Here is a 22,175-nt window from a genome sequence, read left to right as displayed (position 1 = left end):
ATAAGAACTACAGGATATCCACAATTTAACTTCTCATGCAAGACGTGAAACATTGGTTAAATTAATAAATAATTTCTGTAAATATACGTGGGTTTTATTTATTGTTATTTTATATTCTTATTTTTAGTTTTTACCTAATCAAAGTCTCAGAAGAAAATCTAGAGTCTATGTTTTCCTCTGAGACCAGAGTTATGTTGAGAGACTGTTGCGTTGAAAATAACTTCAAAAAACCCTTGATAAAATACAATACACACAACTTAAAAAAAAACTTTTTTTGAAATTATGATGATTTAGATTTAAGGTGCTCAATTGATTGAATAAATTAAAACCCTAAAATGTGTTGCCTCGTTACAACGCATGCGCCATCTTGCCGACCAATGGCGGACGACGGCGGCAAAATAATCAATGTCTTTTTAGTTTCATCTTATTTTTGGGCTCAAATAATATATGAACTTATTTTTAAATATTAAATTTATAATTGTTTTCTTATTAAATAATAGCCAAAAAACATTTTATCATTATTTAATTAAAATGAAGTATTGAAAATGTTGTAAAAGTGGGCGTGGCCTGCGCCGGTGGCGCATCCGTGGTGAGAGTGGGAAGGGTGGTAGGGATAATGGAAGGGTGGATGTGGCTTCGTGCTTCGCTGCGCACAAGTTGCTCCTTTAGTTGGCTTTTTGCTGCCGAACAGGCAATAGGTCTCTGCGAAGTTGGAGCAAGCCGAAGAAACTAAGTTCAAAAACTCTACAAAGTGTGCGGCACCCATGCCGCTTTTACATCGCGTGAGTTTTTTTTTTATTTCGAATTATTCTATGCATGTTTAAATTGATTTATATTTAACCTATCTTAGGTTTTTTTAAATCTCATCAAATTTAATAGATGCTAATTTGCTAGACGCCCAAAAACTCTTGTGGCAGTGACCCTCTTTAGTAACTTTTTTAAACCGCTTAGTCTTAGTCCATACTTATATTATAAATGCGAAAGTGTGTCTGTCTGTCTACTAGCTTTTCACGGCACAACCATTCAACTGATTTTGATGAAATTTGGTACAGTTAGCTTATATCCTGGGGAAGGACATAGTCTACTTTTTATCCCGGAAAATTAAAGAGTTCCTACGAGATTTCAAAAACCTAAATCCACGCGAACGAAGTCACGGGCATCATCTAGTTTCTTATAGTATATGTAAATCTACCCATATATTTTAATCTACCCCCTAAATAGTTTTTTCTTCAAATTACTACCAAGAGGGCAAAATCTAATTCAAATTCCAAACGATTAGTGTATTATCTCCGTATACGTCTTAATCGACATGTACGGAGTTACAATGGATGGAAATTTTCAAATCGGCCGCTATGAAAATAAAAATAAAATCATTTATTTTTTGTACGATGGTATGGAACCCTTCGTATGCGAGTCCTGCTCGCACTTGGCCGATTTTGTGCTGATTGTGTTATGTTTGCAGGAGAATAGTCGCGGCGGCGCGGGCGGCGGCTCGCAGGAGAACCGTCGCTCGTTGGTGGAGGTGCTGGACGCGTCGCAGAGCGGGGACGCCGCCGCGCCGCAATCCAATTTCGCTAATGTGAGTACTTTGATAATTTTCGCATGCCGATTTTCAAATCCAACCAACCTTTTGCTTACGGAAGCCCCATAGTTTGAAAGTGAATAATTTGAATTTAATAAATTATTTTTTTTTTGATATTGTGATTAGACCAGATTTGTTCTGGCTCTGGCAAAACGTTCAAGGTAGTTTTATTTGACCGTAGTGAAATTGTAATTTAATTCGATAGGTCAATATAATATGTATGTGAGCTACTTTTTGAATTAGCAGGATTTAGTTTTATATTGTGGGTAGATTGATCTTTTCTGGCTCTCTCAAAACTTGCAAGGTAGTTAAAAGGTAATTTCATTCGGTAGGTAGGGGGTATATATTTTTTAAGTGGGTAATTTTGCAATTAGCAGAATTCAGTTTTAAATTGTGGGTAGATTGATCTATCCTGCCTCTAGCAAAAGTACCTTAGTGAAGTTGTCTTAATGAAAGCTAATTTCATTAGGAAGGTAGGTACATATTTTTATGAAAGTGGATAATTTTTCAATTCGCCGAAGTTAGTTTTTTTAGTAAAGATTGATCTGTTCTGTCTCTAGCAACACTTGCAATGTAGTATATTTATAAAGTTTGCGTAATAATTATTTGCGTAATAATTATCACCACTATATCTTAGAAATCCAACATCTGACCATCAAAAAGAGTTATTTATTACCTATTTTGAATAAAGACTTTAACTTTGACTTTGGGTAATTTAATTTGGTAGGTACCTACCTATATTTTTTATGATAGTGGAAAATTTTTCAATTCGCAGAGGTCAGTTTTTTATATTGTGGGTAGATTGATCCCCCGGGGATTGTGTAAGAAAAACTTATTCATCGTAATCAACAGCAAATTCTGCCCTTTGATTGGTTGATTTGCTGTTTACATTATTTTCACAGCCAATCAAGGGGCAGAATTTGCTACCGATTACGAGACGATTTACGACTGTTCAGGAGAGCAAAACTTTCAAGTAGCTTTCGACTATAGCTAAGTTCTTTTTATTTAAGGGTTTAATTCGGTAGATTATATTTTTTTGAGTGGATAATTTTTCTATTTTTCGTAAGTATTCTTTTTTTGATGTTTTTTATTGGCTTTCGCAAAACTCTAAAGATATATTCGACCTTAGCGAAGTGTTTTTTTTAACGTCGCAATTTTATCTTGGTTTTTTTCATCACGTTTTCTTTTGGGTGATTCACGATTTTATACATTTTGTACGCAGAGGTAGTTGGTCAGAAAGATTCACTTCTGGGTAGTTACATCACTTTTTATTGGCTTGAGACTACTTAGTTTTACATCCAACCGACCTTACTCTTTAAATATTTTTTTTAATCGTTTTTGTGGGTAGTTCACGAGTTCGGATTTGTAAATATTTTGTATGCAGGTCGTTTTAATTGAAATAACTACGTATGTTAGTTATAATATATGTATACCCGCGTGCTTTTTGGTGATTGGCGCCCAACGTGGGCTTGGTTCCCAAATTGATTTTTGGATTAATTCGCAAATGTTACTTGACGAAAATGTATAATTTCGGTATTAATTTTTAATCAGTAGTTTAATTTGGCAATAATTATTAAAATATGCAGTTTATAAACATTACAATGCGATATAAAACTCGTTGGAAAGTAATTATTTGAATGGATCCTCGCGAAAACAAACCCATCGGTGTTTTATCGAAGCCCAGTCGCCCGCTCGCTGCATCATAAGAACGTCCACTTAATAATACCTTAAAGGCTCCCCCACACAGCCGCGTTATCGGTCGATAATATCGCATGCGTTATTGCGATATCTGTTTTCAGTACATTTTGTATTAGGATGGTCATGTAGTTACACACTGCTGCGATAATACGTCCTACTTCCATTGCGGCGTTATTATCGCAGCAGTGTGTAACTACATGACCATCCTAATACAATGTACTGAAAACAGATATCGCAATAACGCATGCGATATTATCGACCGATAATAACGCGGCTGTGTGGGGGAGCCTTAAAGCCATTCGGATGGAGGCTAGGCTAGGCCGATATTTAAGTACAAAGCATTCTAGGGTTTTATTGTCCGTTCATAATGTTCGTACGACATCCGTTTTGATGCCAGTTAATGTCGGGGGGAGGCTGCCAGTTCCCTATTAATGGGTCGGCTGTGCCAAGATGCACCCGCGGCCGGCGGCAGCTTGCATTAGCCGGGGATTTCCAAATTCTTAATACTGTCTACATTGCATTGAACCTAGACTTTTTGAGTAGTCGAACAAAACTTTAACTATAGTCAAAGTTTGCATAAGCCTTGTATTTATTTTTAGAGTTGATCGTTTTTGCCATTTAGCTGACCTTGCTTTGCATAGGTACATATTTTTAATTTAAAAAGTCTTAAACATTTCAAGCATAGTGCGGGGCACCTTCAGGCAGGCGCGCTCCAGGTTAGGCCGCATTCACGTAGTTTGGTGCGATTGTAGTCGAGCCTATATAATGCCTAGGTACATAATATAGCGTATTGGTACCAAAATTTCGTTCTCTGCTACTCACGAGTTCATTCTCGTGATCAGCTATTTACGAAGTTGTAACATCGGCGTTTTTTTTATTTCCTTAAATCTCGCGCTACGAGGCTCATGTTTTTTTTCGGTACATCTACATTTGAACTATTTTGTATTTACGGTTTCTTTATTTCGAAAACTACCTCCCGCGAAATAGACTTGGACGGTATTGTAATGTTTGTATTGTTTGTATATTTGTTTGTATATTTGGCCAAGCTCACAAATATCCTCAACTTTATAAAATCGCAATACAAAGACCTTCCTGTGTCATGGCTTGTTAATTTATATTTTCAGCATCGAAAGCTTCTGCCAAGTGTCCATATAACGTACCCGGATTATTCTTTTATAATCTCGTATTTACTAAATCAAATTTTGGCGCAACTATACGCGTTTCTGCGAACGCAGGGGCAATTATTTTAAAATTTATTACTTGCAAAATGCTGTTACAGAATCCTAGAGATTTTAAATAAGTTTTGCCAGTCTTTGACTAGTGGTTTTCCTAATTTTGTTTCATGATATACGGCCCAACCGACTGCACCGTGCGTACTTATGTATAGTAGGTACCTTCAAAGTTAACTATTGATTTTAGGGCTGTGATAGCTTAGTAGCTATGATAGTCTAGTGGTTAGGACGTCCGCCTTCTAATCGGAGGTCGGAGGTTCGATCCCGGGCACGCATCTCTAACTTTTCGGAGTTATGTGCATTTTAAGTAATTAAATTCCCTCGCTTTAAGGGTGAAGGAAAACATCGTAAGGAAACCTGCATACTTGAGAGTTTTCCATTACGTCAAAGATGTGTGAAGTCTACCAATCCGCACATGGCCATCATGGTATACTATGGCCAAAACCCTTCTCACTCTGAGCGGAGACCCGTTGATCACGATGATGATTGGTTAGTTTGTTTCCGTAAATATTTCGTACATTGGCCCCTACACCCGATTAAAATTTATCGGTGTCCGCAGTAACCTCTAGACCCCTAACCAGAGCTTATAAATTCACTCGCGACATACTTCGCGATTCGTTTCTACGGTATTTTCGCAATAACTATTTCTATAGTATGGGTTGAATTTCCATTAAATATTTTTACGGATAGAATCCGATTAGGAAATAGCATGTTATCGGCTTGTATTGACAACTCTCCATTTCTATTGTTGCGTTGCCAAACACAAATGTCGGAGGCAGCATTAAACGTTGTGATCAAGTTTTTTGATTAGCTATATTATTTACTACTTTCGGCGTAAGGTAGGTACCGGTTCTCTACTTAGATCAGAATTATTTTCTTTATATTAGGTAGCGTTAATTTCTCAGACCAGCACGCCTTACATGCGCCCCACGAGAACTTTGTCTACGCTTACTAGTCTTATCTCTATGAATGAACACTAGAAAATGCGTAGACAAAATTTTCTCGTCTGGGGACAAAATTTAATCCCTAAAGGGGTAAAACAGGGTTGAAATATATGTAGTCCACGCAGACTACATCGCGAGCATAAGCTTTTAAGCATAAGTTTCATATAAATATCTAGTTTAGATTAGTTCTTCACACGCCTTGGACACAATTTCCGAGTATTTAATAGATTCACCAGGCGAAGGTAAATTCTAATGAAAGCCGGATCGCGACCTAATTTGTCGCCTCCGTTCCGCGCTATTTCTAACTTCCACGATTGATTTTCATTTCCGGTTTTAGCGTGCATATAATTTTAATATTGGTTAGTTTATTAAAAAGCTGCGATAGCCTAGTGGTTAGGACGTCCGCCTTCCAATCGGAGGTCGGGGAGTCGATCCCGGGCACGCACCTTTGACTTTTCAAGAGTTATTTGCGTTTTTAAGTAATTAAAGTATCATTTGCTTTAACGGTGAAAGAAAAAATCGTGAGGAAACCTGCATGCCTGAGAGTTCTCCATTCTCAAAGGTGTGTGAAGTCTGCCAATCCGCACATGGCCAGCGTGGTAGACTATGGCCAAAACCCTTCTCTCTCTGAGAGGAGACCCGTGCTCTGTAGTGAGCCGGCGATGTGTTGATCATGATGTAATCGCGAGTGTTGTTGCACTTGCGAGTTTACTTGGCAGGCCCTGCCGCGCCTGTATTGGCAGGGGCAGCCGTTTGATATTATTTGTGCTACGCTCACGCCAGCCTCCCAACCTAATCAGCATCGCGGGACGCGACCCGGAATAACTGCTCTTGATTTCCTTTGATTTCTCATATCAAAGATTAAGTTTTTTATTTTTATCTTCCAAAATATGGAAAACGTTAGTTTTCATTTTTGTTATTTTGGACGCTTGATCAGTTTCCGAGTATCGGTCTTTCTATTTTAGGGAATGTTTCTAATCTGAAGTTTATTTTTAGGTTTACTCTCGTTGTATTTTACGAGTTGCAAGAACTACCGATACCAATTTTTTTTAATCAGTACCCATGTTATAAATGCGAAAGTGTTTCTTAGTTGGTTTATTTTTTAGTACTGTCGAGTTCGTAGTTTTAAGTTCACCTAGTTTTAATTTTTTTTAATTTGTAACATTTGGTTTATGTTTTGCTTTTTTCTGTTTTTTCTTGTTTTGTGAGCTGAACAATCTTTTATTTATTTACAACGGATCGATGTAATTTTTGCATGGATATGGTTGGAGAGTGACATAATTCCACGCGGACGAAGTCGCGGGTATCAGCTAGTCTGATATATTGACCCTTATGCCAGCCCCATAGACTGAATGAAAATCATTCATGCTACCATCACCGAAATGCTCAAAGATTTGTTTCAAAATACAGTTTTCTAAATTTTTCAATTTAGACCTATACCCATTAGTCGTTTTAGTACTGTATTGAATGGAGGAATATTGATGAATCAGTTTGGTGGTCATCAGCTGCTCGATTGCGGTAGAATGACAACTAAGGCCTCCTACGCACTGGCGACCATGGTCGCCGCGACCTGGCCGCGGCGGCCAGTGAATTCTGGACTTTATATGGCAATCGCTATAGCCCCTACGCACTTAGCGGCCAGCGACCAGCGGCCACCGTTGGCCGCGGCGTCCAATTTGATGCCACGCGACCAGCGACCAATCGTGGCCGTCGAGAACATCACTTCTGTATTAAAATTCATCAGTGCTACCGCATCGGCCGCGGCGACCAGACGTGTAGCTAGCTACAGAGTGATTATTTTACAATGGCCAATTTCGACACGGAAAGGTTCATAATTGAAGTTGAAAATAGAAGAGGTTTATGGGATTTAGCATCAAATGATTACTCCAATAAAGTCCAATGAAGTCGACTGCAAATTTTTCGGCCGTCCACATGTCGCGCTTGCCTACGCACCGGCGACCATAGCCGCGGCGGCCTGGCCGCGTCTATGGTCGCCAGTGCGTAGGAGGCCTACAATCTCTACCAGGCACCAAAGGTTGCCTGGTAGAGATTGCTGTGAGCAATAAGGCCGCCTTTGCATGCAATCATTTTTTTAGTTTTAGTTTTTGTTTTTTGTCATATTATGTATTATTTTTTGTGTGCAATAAAGTATTTCTATCTATCTATCTACAATGTCACGATCGCATCATCACCTCTGATTGGTTGTTTGCAACAAGAATTGCACAAATTTAGCCAACTTCGCTTACTATTGGCTACTGTTGCATTGTTGCAACTAAATTGCCCAAATTCAGCCAATCACAACAATTGATATTGTAATAAAGATTGATCAAGGTTTTACGAAATTGACCTACAGGGTTCGAGTTCCGCGTGGCGCTGGGAGCCGCCCGGCAGCCCCGAGGCGGCGCAGAGCCCTGGCGCGCTGGTGCCGGCCGCCTGCTTCCCGCCAAGAGACCACCCCACGGCCTTCGCTAGCTTCAGGTAACTTACTAATAAGTCGTTGTTTCAGCATAATGCAGAGTCCCTTGATAAAGTGCAACCCTGAAGAGGGTAAACAAAATTACTAGATCAAATCGGAAAAATGCACTTGGTTCTCCATACCTCCTCGGCGGCTCCTCTGGTGCTGCAAATGTTCATGGGCGGCGGTAATCACTTAACATCAGGTGACCCGCCTGCTCGCTTGCTCGCTATATCTATTAAAAAAAAAAAAAAAAAAAAAAAAAAAAAAAAAAAAAAAAAAAAAAAAAACCTAATATTCTGTCTGCTTGGTTTAGCCAGCGTGGTGCACAATGACCTGAAGTCTTACTTTTTGAGGGACACCCGGTCTCCGTACTGAGCCGAATGGGTAGACGATATTTTTAATTTGAAAACCAACGTGCAAATGCCTGCATCAGTTTTGTGGTATAACATTTCGTATGAAGTACATTTGAAGCTCCATTATAATTTTCATTCATAGGGCGTTTGTGCACTCATCTGTATTCGGTTGTTATTCTTGATTTTTCGTCATACAAATACGTACATTCGATTCGTATATTTTTACGGATCCGTAAAATCGCAGATGAGTGCACAAACGCCCATACTTTTAGATAACTTCATACTTTTATTCATACTAAAACCTAGATTTTTAACAGACTTCAAAAAAAGGAGGTTATCAATTCGACTGTGTTTTTTTTGTTTGTTACGCGACTACTCCGTCAATTATGAACCGATTTTGATGATTCTTTTTTTGTTTTGTAGGACATACTTCAGAGGTGGTCCCATTTTAATTTGCTAAAGATCTGATGAATATCTTCGGAGATGGAGAACAGAACTCCTCAATTAATAGTAGTAAATTGCTCGCGATCAGTAGGGTTTTAACCAGGCATAGCATATTTTTAACTGACTTGAAAAAAGGAGGTTCTCAATTCGAATGTATGTCTTTTTGTACGTTTGTTACGCGATTTCCCTTCGCCAAATATGAACCGATTTATAAAGATTCTTTGAAACAGTAGGTTTTTAACCAGGCATATCATATTTTAGTACGATGGGGCCACTAAAAATTGTGAAATAAAAAAATTTCAAAAAAAAATAAAAACGGACTTCAATAACCACCAACACTAAAAAGTAAAAAATAATTAAATTTATTACCCAATATATTATGTATACAAGAGGAGTCGGTGCCAATGTGTGGAGTCGCAAAACACTATGAAGAGTAGATAGACGGTTCGTGCGGCTAATTGGCACCGGCTCCAAAAATTATTACTATAGAACTACAATAACTCTTGTACATAATATATTGGGTAATAAATTAAATTACTTTTTAATTTTTAGTGTTGGTGGTTATTGAAGTCGGTTTTTATTTTTTATTTGAATTTTTTTTTACAGCAGTGTGAACTAAATTCCTTAATACTTTGAATGTGTACAAAAAAGTTCAGAAGCGAAATATATGTATAATACCCAAATGTTTTTGTCGCAGTGAGCTAGCGGTTCCCGGCAGCTGGGCAAATGAACCCTCCGAGGGCATCGCGGACCTGGTGGAGTCCTTCGTGAGTAGCCTTTATTCTTATCGTCTTCCAAAGCCCAAAGCTTTCAATCCAAACGCGCCCTGATCTGAGACGAGTTCATAATAAACTGCATCATGTCTCTATATCACTTGTGACTTTAGAACTATGAACTATCGCAAAGCTGTTAAAGGAACTGGTCGTCAAGCTTTTTTATTAATTTAAATAAATTGTAATAGAATTTTTCAACGTTTGTTTTATGAAAACATTAAACTTGAGCCATCTCCAGTATGTCTTCTGGTAACTTATTGCAACTAGAAAATTGAATAATTATTCACAAATTTACTTCACAATAATTTCAAATAAGTATCTTTAGTTTGTGTAAAAAATTCAAAATACCTTTCCAAACGTAGATTTGCGTTCTTAGTGCTTGTGGCCCTTGCATTACGATACTTACAGACTAGTATCCTACGCGAGTCTCGAACACGAGTCGCTGAGGAGTATCTCGCATACTTGTATGGTGATTCGCACACTTCGCTACCGGTACCCTCGCATCTGCTACTAGTCTCACGATACCCACCTTGTCGTCGCCCGCGCGTTGCTTTACCTACGAATCTCGGCAAAATGGCGTTTCACATGTTACGTGTTGTCCGTAAATGTTGATAAAAACGCACGCTCGACTCGGAGCGCCCATGGAGAGCTCTCAATGTTGCCTTTAACTCTATTTCGCCGTGCTCGTAAAGCCAGATGTACATGAGGGTCGTGTTTCAGAAGGCCCTGGGCGCGCCGCCGCAGGCCCTGCGCCGCAACGCCTCCGTGCAGAAGCGCAGCCGCCACTCCATCCAGACGCGGCTCAGCTGCGAACTTACGGTGAGTAGCTTACTCCACTCTTCTTCTTCTTCTCTCTGGGCTGGTTTCCGCACTTTTAAACGTTTCCGTCTGTTATGCGGCTTGCACCACTCTTAGGGGTTACCGAAGTTTGCCCGGCCTGTACAAGTCGGGGTAAAGGTTACGTACAAGTCCGTAACTGACTGCAGGCAGCAGCATACTGTTGTCATATGTAAGTCTATGAAATGCCTTCCATGGCTAGCGACACATCTGGCTTCATTTCATAGAAATACATATATAGAAACCTGTAGTGTCGCAGCAACAAGTTCCCCGTTGCTGCTGCCTGCAGTCGGCGACGGACTTGTACCTTAAAACTAACCCTTAGATGCCAATTTGTATTAATGGTAAACCTTTAAATACTGATTAAAATCGTACGAAGACTCATCCAAAATGCGGTCGGTCGGATAGACTAATGCAACCGTTTGTTTTTTATTGGTCAGTGTAACGACGCTAATCGTAACATAGCTACTCCATCAATTTTTTGAACCCATTGATCTTTGCATCTCAAAATTTTTCCCGAGTTGTGCAGTTCACTTATTCTTCGTGGTAAGATTTTTAGGATATATGTACATTGTTTTTTGATTTATAAACGTCCATCTGTCTGTAGGTGGAGTCGTCGTGGCCGTCGGAGGGAGCGTTCCCGCAGTCGCAGGAAGACTGCCGCGCCGTGGCTCGCCGCGCATCTTTTTGTGAGTTACTTTTTTAATTCCGATACAAGTGCGATCTCACATTAGAATTACCAAGCTTCGTCTGACCACCAACACGGGAGAGTGAATAAGGGACAAGGACACATAAAATAATTTGTAGGGAGTCTAGAAAGCGCCCTGGGAAAACGCCAAGAGCAAATACCGAACCCAGCGCCCTCCCGCGATTTGGCCCATAGGAGGTTGGTGGGGCCATGGGAGGTGGAGGGTTGGATATAACTGTGTAGATTTCATTGTCCAACCCATCGCCGGCTTCACTACTGAAGACCGGTCATTCTCTCGGCATAAGGATTTGACCATAGGTCCACTCTACACGGGCCAATTGCGGATTGGCAGACTTCACACACGTATGGAATGCTCTCGGCACGCAGGTTTCCTCAGGTTTTCCCTAACCGTTAAAACAATTGGGTTTAATTGCTTGAAACGCACATAATAGGATATACCCTTTTTGGAAAGTGTCAGTTTATTCACTTTAGGATCAAATAAAGACACTTCAAAAAAATTCACTGCGAAAACGCTACCCGCCAGCTTTTTAGGTTCATGAGCTGTCATGACATCACACGGATGGGTAAGCAATGATGTTTTCTTAGAAATACATTGCAATGTCAATCCATGTGACGTCACAGTCGGAATTAACATGGCGGCCACGGTATCATGCGTCGTTTTGGATATTTGTAGAACAGATAAAAAATTAAAATCTTTAAAATTAATTATATAATTTTGTAAATTGGAATTAACTTTTCGATTGCGATCTTGTTTATAAATTTTTCGATTTTTCTCGCTTGGTGTATAAAAATTTTTTACAAAAAAAATAAAAACCGACTTCGTTACACAAACACTAAAAATTGAAAAATAATTTAATTTATTACCGAATATATTCTGTATACAAGAGTTAATATAGTTCCATAATAATACTTTTTGGTGCCGGTGCCAATTAGCTTTAGCTGCGCGAATCGTCTAGACTTCATATTTTTATGGGACTCCACAATGGCACCTCATTGGCACCGACCCCAAAAAATATTATTATGGAACTATATTAACTCTTGTATACAGAATATATTCGGTAATAAATTAAATTATTTTTCAATTTTTAGTGTTTGTGTAACGAAGTCGGTTTTTATTTTTTTTGTAAAAAAATTTTATTTCACAATTTTTAGTGGCCCCATGGAATTATGCTATGACTGCTTAAAAATCTACTGTTTACTAAGCTATTACACTGATCGCGAGCAATTTACTCTTATCCGTTGAGGAGTTCCAGTATCTATCTTCGAAGATGTTCATCAGATCTTCACCAAATTGAAATGGGACCAACTTTGAAGTATACCCTTTCAAACAAAAAAAGAATTTTCAAAATCGGTCCAGGCGTTTTCGAGTAATCGAAGATTCCGACGAATTGAGAACCTCCTCCTTTTTTTGAAGTCGGTTAAAAAAAAAAAAAAAAAAAAAAAGATTCCGACGAATTGAGAACCTCCTCCTTTTTTTGAAGTCGGTTAAAAAAAAAAAAAAAAAAAAGATTCCGACGAATTGAGAACCTCCTCCCTTTTTTTGAAGTCGGTTAAAAATACCGTATTTCATTCAGAGTTAAATCCTGGGAAAATGATTAGCGTTGTTTACTTCTGTTAGTTGCATATTGTCGGTTGTCATTGTCAGGCGGCGCGGCGCGCACCGAGCTGCTGAGGTGGAGCGGCGTGCTGCCGCTGCGCTGCATGACCGCCGACCCGACCGGCGGCTTCTCCGCCAAGGTGTTCATGGGCGGCCTGCCCTGGGACATCACCGAGGACGCGCTCAAGTACGCGCTGAGGGAGTTTCAGCCTATACAGTGAGTATTATTAACGGACTTCATATATCGATTTCAGTGTTTTTAAGTTCGCGAGATGAGTTCCTTCAGCCCACACAGTGAGTGTATTAGTTGATGGACTCCAGTGTATCTCGTCGTTTTTACTTTTTAAATTTGCGAAATTGGTTCCGAACTCGTAACAATTCTGGATCCAATTCTGCACGAGTGTTGCCCTCATTTACAGAAAAGAATTGAAAAGTTCAAAGAATACTTGCAAGCTAAACAGTAGATGGTGAATTGCTATTGACCGTACGAAATATCAATTTTATGCAGGGATTGAGACAAGATTGTTCTGGCCATGCTGCTACTGAAAACGTCAGCAGCAGTTTGGCAAACTTGCGATTCCAACTCCTCGACCTTTTGCCCGCCGAGCAATGGAGGCGCGGGGATTCAGAAGTTAACTCTTCTTTCAATCTTGCTTCATGGAATCGGCGATGTCACACTCTCGACCCCACAATACAAGACGACTCACAATGTATTGGGTCTCCTTTTACAAGTTGTATGCATTGTGTACTGTGGTTCCGCAGCGTGGAGTGGCCGGGGCGCGACGCGGCGCCGCGCGGCTTTGCGTACGTGACGCTGGAGAACGAGCGCTGCGTGCGCGCGCTGCTGCACGCCTCGCGCCGCGACGGCGGCAAGTGGGTGTACCGCGTCACTTCGCGCGGTATGCGCACCAAGGACGTGAGTATTTGTTTGACCTTATTATACAGTTTAAATCCTGGATTCAGAGTATTTAATACTTAAAAACGTCTTGGCAACCGTATTGCTCATAAGCTAGATGTCAGTGCGATATGAGGAAAATGGCTTCAGTTTTTCTCCTTAGTTTCTTACTTCCCTATTAGCTTGTTTCGATAAACAGGGTATAGCTAGGGTGGGATAGATGAGGCTGCGTGGAATTGCGTTATCCCACATAAAATAAAAGCTATTATTTGCGTATCGCGCGCGTCTTGACACGAAGTAACTGGGTTCGTGTTCGCTTCCACAGGCGGAAGTGATCCCGTGGGCGGTGGCGGACTCCAACTGGGTGTGCCCGGCGGGCGGCGGCGGCGGCGGCGGCGGCTCGGTGCGGCTGGAGCCCGGCCGCACGGTGTTCGTGGGCGCGCTGCACGGCGTGTTGTCGGCCTCGGCGCTCGCCACCATCATGAGCGACCTGTTCTCGGGTGTCGTGTACGCAGGTTCGTCTCTTTATGGTTTTATACTTCATAACAAAGAAATTATAGGATCACGGTTGCTGACCATTTCTTTCGTATCGGGGCCATTTTTTTTTTCAGAAGTTGCTGGAGGTATACTGAATTAAGACTGAAATCTATACTGATAAAGACCTCTTCAAAGCGTGTTTACGTACAAAGTCGTTTCATCTAAAGTCTAAACCTATAGCGTATACTTCCCGAATCCCGCGATCTGAAATCTTGAAGTATTTCCCAAGATCTAAAATAATTTTCAAAAACTGTGTGAAAATTATTACGCAACGGTTCCTTGAATTTAAACTTTCAGCTTCACCTAGAATCTCGATTTGATTCGCAGATGGGCCAAGATATCACATATGGAGAGCCATCGGATGACACGGACCAAAGTTGGGAAAATATATCCATACTCCCTTACTTAATATTGTACATGTAAAAAATTTGTCTAAAGGAGAATGGGCACTTTTGTATGAGTTGCGTCCCCAGAGTGTATCAAGTTGTGATATGTCATTTTAAAGGTCATGATAATAGCTTCATTTTATTGTATGACACCAACAATGAGTTGCGTGCAGGGGAAGAATTAGGAAGCATTTAATTTCATTAATCCCAGTGTAAGTCTGAATAAAATAAAAATATCTTTTATTCAATTAAACTCTTACAAGTACTTTTGGATCATCATATGCATCTACCACTGGCTCGGAATGCCTTTCCCACCGAGAAGAATCAGCAAGAAACTCGGCGGTTGCTCTTTTAAAGATTTGATATATGTACAATATTATGCCATAATTATATAAAAAAATAATTGCAGTCCCGCTAAAACAGTTTTATACGTTTTTACATTTATTTCGTTTTTTTTAAACAAAGAATATATTACTTTTAGTTTGGCCTATATTTGGGTGCTACCATACCGTGCGGTGTGTACCTATTCGTACGGTGCCGGGGCGGGCTGGTAGGGGACGGAATCGGTGGCGTGTTGTGACTTGTCCCTGTAGTCAGTTACTTACGCGGCGCGCATACGCACACGCATTTTGCTCTTTCGGATCCATACTTTTTTTTTGTTTTTTTGACCTCTGCACGTTTAAAGGACTTGAGTTTCTACTTACACTTTGCTTGTGGCTAGTTTTTATGGGCTAACTAGCTGATTCCCGCGACTTCGTCCGCGTGAAATTAGGTTTTTTAAAAATCCCGTGGGAAATCTTTGATTTTCTGGGATAAAAAGTAGCCTATATCACTCTCCAGGACTTTATGCTATGCAAAAAATCACGTCAATCCGTTGCACCGTTGCGACGCAATTGAAGGACAAACCAACAAACAAACACACTTTCGCATTTATAATAAGGGTACTGATTACAGGAGGATTGGATACGTTGTTAAGATGGCAGAACTTGTGAATCATTGTTATCATCCACATTATGTTAGATGTGGCCGTTCCCTGGCTTGACAGTGCCAAACGTGCAGAGGTCAAAAAAACAAAAAAAAAGTATGGATCCGAAAGAGCAAAATGCGTGTGCGTATGCGCGCCGCGTAAGTAACTGACTACAGGGACAAGTCACAACACGCCACCGATTCCGTCCCCTACCAGCCCGCCCCGGCACCTGTACGAATAGGTACACACCGCACGGTATGGTAGCACCCAAATATAGGCCAAACTAAAAGTAGTATATTCTTTGTTTAAAAAAAAACGAAATAAATGTAAAAACGTATAAAACTGTTTTAGCGGGACTGCAATTACTTTTTTAATATAATTATGGCATAATATTGTACATATATCAAATCTTTAAAAGAGCAACCGCTGAGTTTCTTGCTGATTTTTCTCGGTGGGAAGGGCATTCCGAGCCAGTGGTAGATGCATATGATGATTCAAAAGTACTTGTAAGAGTTTAATTAAATAAAAGATATTTTTATTTTATTCAGACTTACACTGGATTAATGAAATTAAATGCTTCCTAATTCTTTCCCTGCACGCAACTCATTGTTGGTGTCATACAATAAAATGAAGCTATTATCATGACCTTTGAAATGACATATATCACAACTTGATACACCACTGGGGACGAAACCGCCCATTCTCCTTTGACACTTCCTTACTCGTTTATTTCTCATTGTAGGTATCGACACGGACAAGTACAAGTACCCGATCGGCTCGGGGCGCGTGACGTTCAACAACGTGCGCTCCTACGTGCGCGCCATCTGCGCCGCCTTCGTCGAGATACGCACCGACAAGTTCACCAAGAAGGTATGATCTGTTCACCATGAGCAATGCTCGGGGGGCCCGAAGCTCTTGTCGTGAGAGCAGGCCTGGTATCCGCCAGAGTGGAAATGCCCAGAATGAGGGAAAGAAATGGTCAGAAATGCAGGTACTAGAAGTTGAAATGTCTGATCTTATACATCTTACTACTGTTGGTGGTTGATGTTTGATAGTCGTTTCTCGGTTGGATGCCGGGCCCAAGAGAAACGAAGTCTCTGTGGTATTGGGTGGATTTGCAATTTGTCCGTCCATCTGACAAGACGCACATCGACTTGCAACAAAGACACAGGTTCTCAATTCTGCCCGTTTTTACGTACACAGATTTCTCAGTTTTCTCTACCGGTTCACAATTTTTTTAATCAATCGAAGAAGTTCACATGATGATCCTCGAGCCAATGGCTCTAATTTTTTACTTCGGATGCTGCAGCGCTACTGCCCGCCTATTTTTTTTTATTTTTTTTTATTCAGATACAAGTTAGCCCTTGACTGCAATCTCACCTGGTGGTAAGTGATGATGCAGTCTAAGATGATAGCGGGCTAACCTGGAAGGGGTATGGCAGTTTTTATTAAACCCATACCCGTTGGTTTCTACACGGCATCGTACCGGAACGCTAAATCGCTTGGCGACACGGCTTTGCCAGTAGGGTGGTAACTAGCCACGGCCGAAGCCTCCCACCAGACCAGACCAGAAATTTTGAAATTATAAAATTCCAAACCCCTGCCAGGAATCGAACCCGGGACCTCCCTACTATTAAGACCACAGCGCTCACCGCTGCGCCAGGGAGGTCGTCAATGGAGATGTTATGGAGACTCTGGAAATTGTTGATGGTGAAACAGTTTTGTAGAAACCAAAGACTTCATGATTGAGCTCAGTCCCCCAGGGTAGCGTTCCCACAAGCCGTAGGGATTTAGAAACTACTGATGGTGAATTGAAATTTCAGCGCGGGCTTACTAGAAATCTTATTTTAGTGGATCCAAGTCTGTTGCTTGAAAATAATTTTTAGATTTTTTTTTTACTTTCCTGAGCAACAAAATACCAACAAAACAAGAGACCCCGCCCCTATAGGCCGCTCGAATATGCTATGTTTAACTTTTACTTGTGATTTCCTTGTGTTTAACTTGTAGTTTACTCTTAATTTCAGATCCAGGTAGATCCGTATTTGGAAGATGCGATGTGCTCCGTTTGCAAATTGCAGCAGGGGCCGTACTTTTGCCGGGAGCCCGTCTGTTTTAGGTAAGATCCGTTGTCCAAACTTATTATAAATCCTCTTAAACTAGCGACCGCCCAGCGGCATCAGCGGAATTACTGAAAATCTGTCTTTATTCCTTATCTACATTGGGAACCTTTTGTCTTTAAAGTTTCAGCTTTCTAAAGCCAAGACTTTGAATGGGACATTCGGGAATCTGTCAGTGATTAGATCAGTCAACTTAAAGGGCTTTAAAAGACTAGTACGAAAATGTATACAAAATGGCGGATTTCATGTACTTGAAACATGACTCGGTGCAAACCGCAGTCCGGGTTTTAAAAAGTTTTCAATTATTATTAACATTACGGAATTTGGTGACCATTTCTGTGCACTTGATCTTTCGTGTCAAATAAGACTTGTAAAAGTTTTTGCCTCCATTTCAGCTACTTCTGCCGTTCATGCTGGGCGTGGCAGCACCCTTCGGATAACCACAAGGCGCTCATGCGCAACTCCAAAAGCGGGATGTTAAACATGTGCAACGGCATTGCCAGCAACGGCAACGGCTATAACGCCAATGGTAGCTATAGCAATGGAAATGGTAGCTACAGCAATGGAAATGGTAGCTACAGCAATGGAAATGGTAGCTACAGCAATGGAAATGGTAGCTACAGCAATGGAAATAGTAGCTACAGCAATGGAAATGGTAGCTACAGCAATGGAAATGGTAGCTACAGCAATGGAAATGGTAGCTACAGCAATGGAAATGGTAGCTACAGCAATGGAAATGGTAGCTACAGCAATGGAAATGGTAGCTACAGCAATGGAAATGGTAGCTACAGCAACGGGAATGGGAATGGTAGCTACAATGGCAATGGAAATGGTAGCTACAGCAACGGCAATGGAAATGGTAGCAACAGCAATAGCTACAACGGCCATAGCTACAACGGCAATGGTGGCTATAGCAATGGCTACAACGGCAATGGTGGCTGCAGCAACGGCAATGGCAGTAACGGCAGCAGCAATGGCCATCGCCAGTCTGCCAGCGAGCTGGGCAGTCTTGGCAATGGCAGTTTCACACAGGCTAATGGTAAACATACTTTTATTTTCAATAGTTTTAAAGATTATTTTTTTTCACTCTGCTCCCCCAGGGGGTGGTTCAAGCGGTTTTACAGCTGTTCAGGCGAAAATGAAACTAGCTGTTTGTGTAGTTCTCACTTTCGTAAAACTTAAATATAAATCCTGTATTCCCTATCCCGTCGGGGGAACCTGTGCAAAATTTGAGCTGTCTAGGGGTTATGTTGGTTGATAGTCGGTTGTCAGATATGGTTACATGGATAGTGCATTTTTTGTTTGAGAAATAAACCGTTTTCGATTTATCAAAATGAATCGTATTAATAGTATTTATTTTAATTGAATGCTGCCAGGCTTGCAGCGTAGGATTTCCCGGATATCAGGTACTTATGAATGGCATTCATCCAATTTGCCCATAGCTAAAAAGCTACCTAGATTTAAAATTCAACTCCAAAAAGCTTCAAGAATCTTGGAACCATTTTTAATAATATTGTACTAAAGTGTACTTCCATATAGATCAGGGGTCGGAAACTGAGGACAAAGGCAAGGATTTTAGTTTAGCCTTTTAAGAATCCTTAGCATTTGTTGCAGCGTCCCCGTCCCCGTCCACGAGCGGCGGGTCGGCGGACTGCGGCGGCGACGAGCAGTCGGCGCTGGGCTGGAGCTCCCTGGAGCCCTAGCGCCCGCGCGCCGCCGGACCGAGCCCGCAGATCCCACGACTGATGCGCACAATCCTCAATACCCTTGAGCTCGAGTAATTTTCCTTGTATTGTGGCAAGCTCCCGTAACATTCCGAATGCTTGAACATCTTTCAATTTCCTTGAATTGTCCAGGACATTTCCAAGTTTAGTGAGGCATTGTGGGAAGCTCCCAAAAACATCAGGAACACGTTTGAAATTTTGTGGCGAGCTCCCGAAAACCTTTCGAATGAACACACGCTCCTTGAAATGTCCAGGAACATTTACAAAAAATAGGGAAGCTCGACATTTCGGAGCATCATATTCCGTTGACATTGTGCGATCAACTTCCTGGAAAATATCCTTCCTGAAAAGCTCTTCAACGTGATAAAATTCCCGAAAATGACGTGAGCCTAGTTGTGGAAACTGTTCGTGGGTCTGGTGGGTCTGGCAGTGTGGGTCTGGTGTAGTGTGGGTCCGCACCGAGTGGTAATGTCGAGCCGCTATTAAGTTGGGCGCTTCGTCAGCCGTAGCTTTGGTTAGTCGTAGTGTCGATCGATTTTAATGTGATTAATGCACTAATCAATCATGTTTAGTTTTGGCGAAGTTGATTTTTTTAATGCAATTTCTATAAAATTTTATATTTAATTTGATGTGTTCAAAGTTTACATTTTGAAAATTTTTAAACTTAATTATTTATTTTTAATACAATTTGTATAAAATTTTATTTATATTTAATTTTTAAGTTGATTCGATAAATTTCAATGAAGTTGATTATATTGGGTATGCAAAGATTTTTTATTTATTACTGTGCGTTAATTGACTTATTTTTCAGGGCCTTCAGTGCAAGTTTTTAAGTAAATCTGTCAAATGTCATTTGACAATGTGGTCAATTCTGTACAATCTCATAACTGAAATGACAAATTCTACGCTACTACTAGATTTAGTCTGTCAGACTAGTTTGTGAGATTTCATACAACAAAATTAGTCACTATAAATCTCCAATTTTAGATTTTTACCTGAAAACTTGCACTCTAGGTTCTGCTATTGACTGATTTGTTTAGTTTTAAGTTTATTTATTGTAAAATTAAATTGGCAAATTAATTTTTATCATGTAGGTTAATTTGTAACTTGTGCCTAACAAATTAGAGAAATTTTAACCACAATTTTAAGGTGCCTTTAGAACTAGGCTGTCCATTGTTAACTTTTAAACTTTTTAAATGGCTTTTAAATGTAATCGAAGTAATTTTTTTAGAATTTTAGGCATGTTTATAATGCTGTAAAATCACAGTATCAAATGATGTTTTAACTAGCTTGTTAATTGGTTTAAGAATATACAGATCAATGTTATAATTAATTATAAATAAATTATATTCCATATAACACGTGATTTCATTAAATATCCAATCTACTTACTTTTCTATTTCTTTCTGCAAAGAATAGGTTTATTTGGTCAATAATTGTGCGTCCAGTAAGAATGGGATTAATCGGCAATCGCAAATTGTACTTTCAGCTGGTAGAGGCAAAAAACGAATATATTTTTCCCTTCTGGAAAGTCATGAAAGAATTGCTCTTGCTCTGCTGCGCGGTTGCGGCAGAATGACTGCTACAATGTCACGATCGCAATCACCTCTGATTGGTTGACGCTCGCTCACGAGAATGCATTGTTGCAACAAGAATCGCACAAATTCAGCCAATCGGAACAATTGAGATTGTAATAATGATTGATGCAGGTTTTACGAAATCGGGGTTCAATGTTCGTTTTGATTAAATCCAAAACATTTATTACCTATAATATAACCAAAAAATTTTAGATTATCTGAGGTCAAATTTCCTTAACCCTTAATCAAATACTGGGAAATAATTTCCCACTTAGTCAGGACGAATATTTTCCATATTTTTTTTTAATGACAACACCTGGGAGTGCCAACCATAGATAAAACTAATTTTGAATATATTTGTTAACTGATAAATGGCAACATTTGTCCAGAAGTTGAAATCCTGTCAGTATACGACAAGTCAAAGTCAAAAGTTGTGGTTTTTCTATAAAATATCGCATTCTCGTCAGTTTTTTTGAAACTTTGTGAAAAAAAAAATCTGGTAAGTGAGTTCACGTAATATTATAGGAAAATAGACATATTTTCTGAACTTTTCGCTGGAATATAACCTAGAAAACAATAAGTTTCATTGAAAATATTTCATGTTAAATTAGTGGGAAATAATTTCCCATTGTTTGTTCCGGATTTCAAAAATCTGATAACTATATAAAAATAAAAGTGTGCCCATTCATTGACCAAAACATGACTGTGCCTTTGTTGTCCTTTTTATGATTTATATTATTTTATTTTTAGCAACTTCAAAAAAATGATTGCCAAAAAGTATAAAGTACTAAACAAGAAGAATCTGGAAGCCGCTATTGAGAACCTAGCAGATATATCCGATTTGTCCGGATCAGATAGTGATGATGACCCATGTTATGCCAATAGTGTTGATTCTATTCCAATTAGCTACTTGAATCAACCTGACGATAGCATTATAGAACAGCGTCTAGAAGAAATTTTTGGCACAGAAGATGATTACGAGACTGTGGAAACTGAACCCATTGTACATACAACAGAATCATTATTGTCAGTTTTAAATCATCAATCTGTACTTACAAAAGATGTAGATTCTGCAGCACAAAGAGACAAGAACAGAGGACCAAAATTCAATGTACTACATGTAAAGTAGCTTTGTGTGCCAAGAATTGCTTCAAAACTTTTCATACCTGTCCATCTCAATAGTCAATAATTGAAATATTATCAATGCTATGTCTACTCAGTGAATGAACATCTGACACATGGCATCCAGATAAAGTTCATAATTCTTTTTTTTAAATATTATATTATAAATATTTACTACCGATAAAATTACAAGTCTGAGGTACCTACTTCATGATTATGGAAC

At 39.8% G+C, this 22,175-nt stretch overlaps 1 protein-coding gene across 4 annotated transcripts; it reads left to right on the top strand.

Moving 5' to 3' along the window:
• Positions 1-47: 47 nt before the first annotated feature.
• orb (polyadenylation element binding protein orb) lies at positions 48-20,587 on the top strand. 4 transcript variants are annotated; one of them, XM_069501269.1, is made up of 14 exons: positions 48-782; positions 1,463-1,579; positions 7,810-7,934; positions 9,409-9,478; positions 10,205-10,303; positions 10,929-11,010; positions 12,676-12,844; positions 13,390-13,543; positions 13,848-14,037; positions 16,155-16,282; positions 17,437-17,528; positions 17,925-18,568; positions 18,906-18,935; positions 19,144-20,586. In XM_069501269.1, the coding sequence occupies exons 1-14, from the start codon at positions 765-767 to the stop codon at positions 19,230-19,232; spliced, it is 2,007 nt and encodes a 668-aa protein (XP_069357370.1). In that variant the 5' UTR covers positions 48-764; the 3' UTR covers positions 19,233-20,586. The 4 variants fall into 4 exon arrangements, with proteins under 4 accessions (XP_069357370.1, XP_069357367.1, XP_069357366.1 ...); XM_069501266.1 differs by having other exon boundaries at positions 48-1,579; positions 10,208-10,303; positions 19,144-20,587; XM_069501265.1 differs by having other exon boundaries at positions 48-1,579; positions 19,144-20,587.
• The last annotated feature ends 1,588 nt before the right edge of the window (positions 20,588-22,175 follow it).

Source organism: Maniola hyperantus, chromosome 10 (genome assembly GCF_902806685.2).
Source record: "Maniola hyperantus chromosome 10, iAphHyp1.2, whole genome shotgun sequence".
NCBI classification, from domain to species: Eukaryota; Metazoa; Arthropoda; class Insecta; order Lepidoptera; family Nymphalidae; genus Maniola; species Maniola hyperantus.
The sequence above is the reverse complement of the archived record's forward strand: the minus strand, read 5'-3'. Positions and strand labels throughout refer to the sequence as shown.

Excerpts from the sequence above, each read along its gene's own strand:
- orb (XM_069501265.1), top strand. The coding sequence starts at position 1,310 with ATGTACGGAGTTACAATGGATGGAAATTTTCAAATCGGCCGCTATGAA. Across the intron at positions 1,580-7,809 it reads CGCAATCCAATTTCGCTAAT|GGTTCGAGTTCCGCGTGGCG; the intron begins GTGAGTACTTTG and ends ATTGACCTACAG. Across the intron at positions 17,529-17,924 it reads CGGGAGCCCGTCTGTTTTAG|CTACTTCTGCCGTTCATGCT; the intron begins GTAAGATCCGTT and ends CCTCCATTTCAG.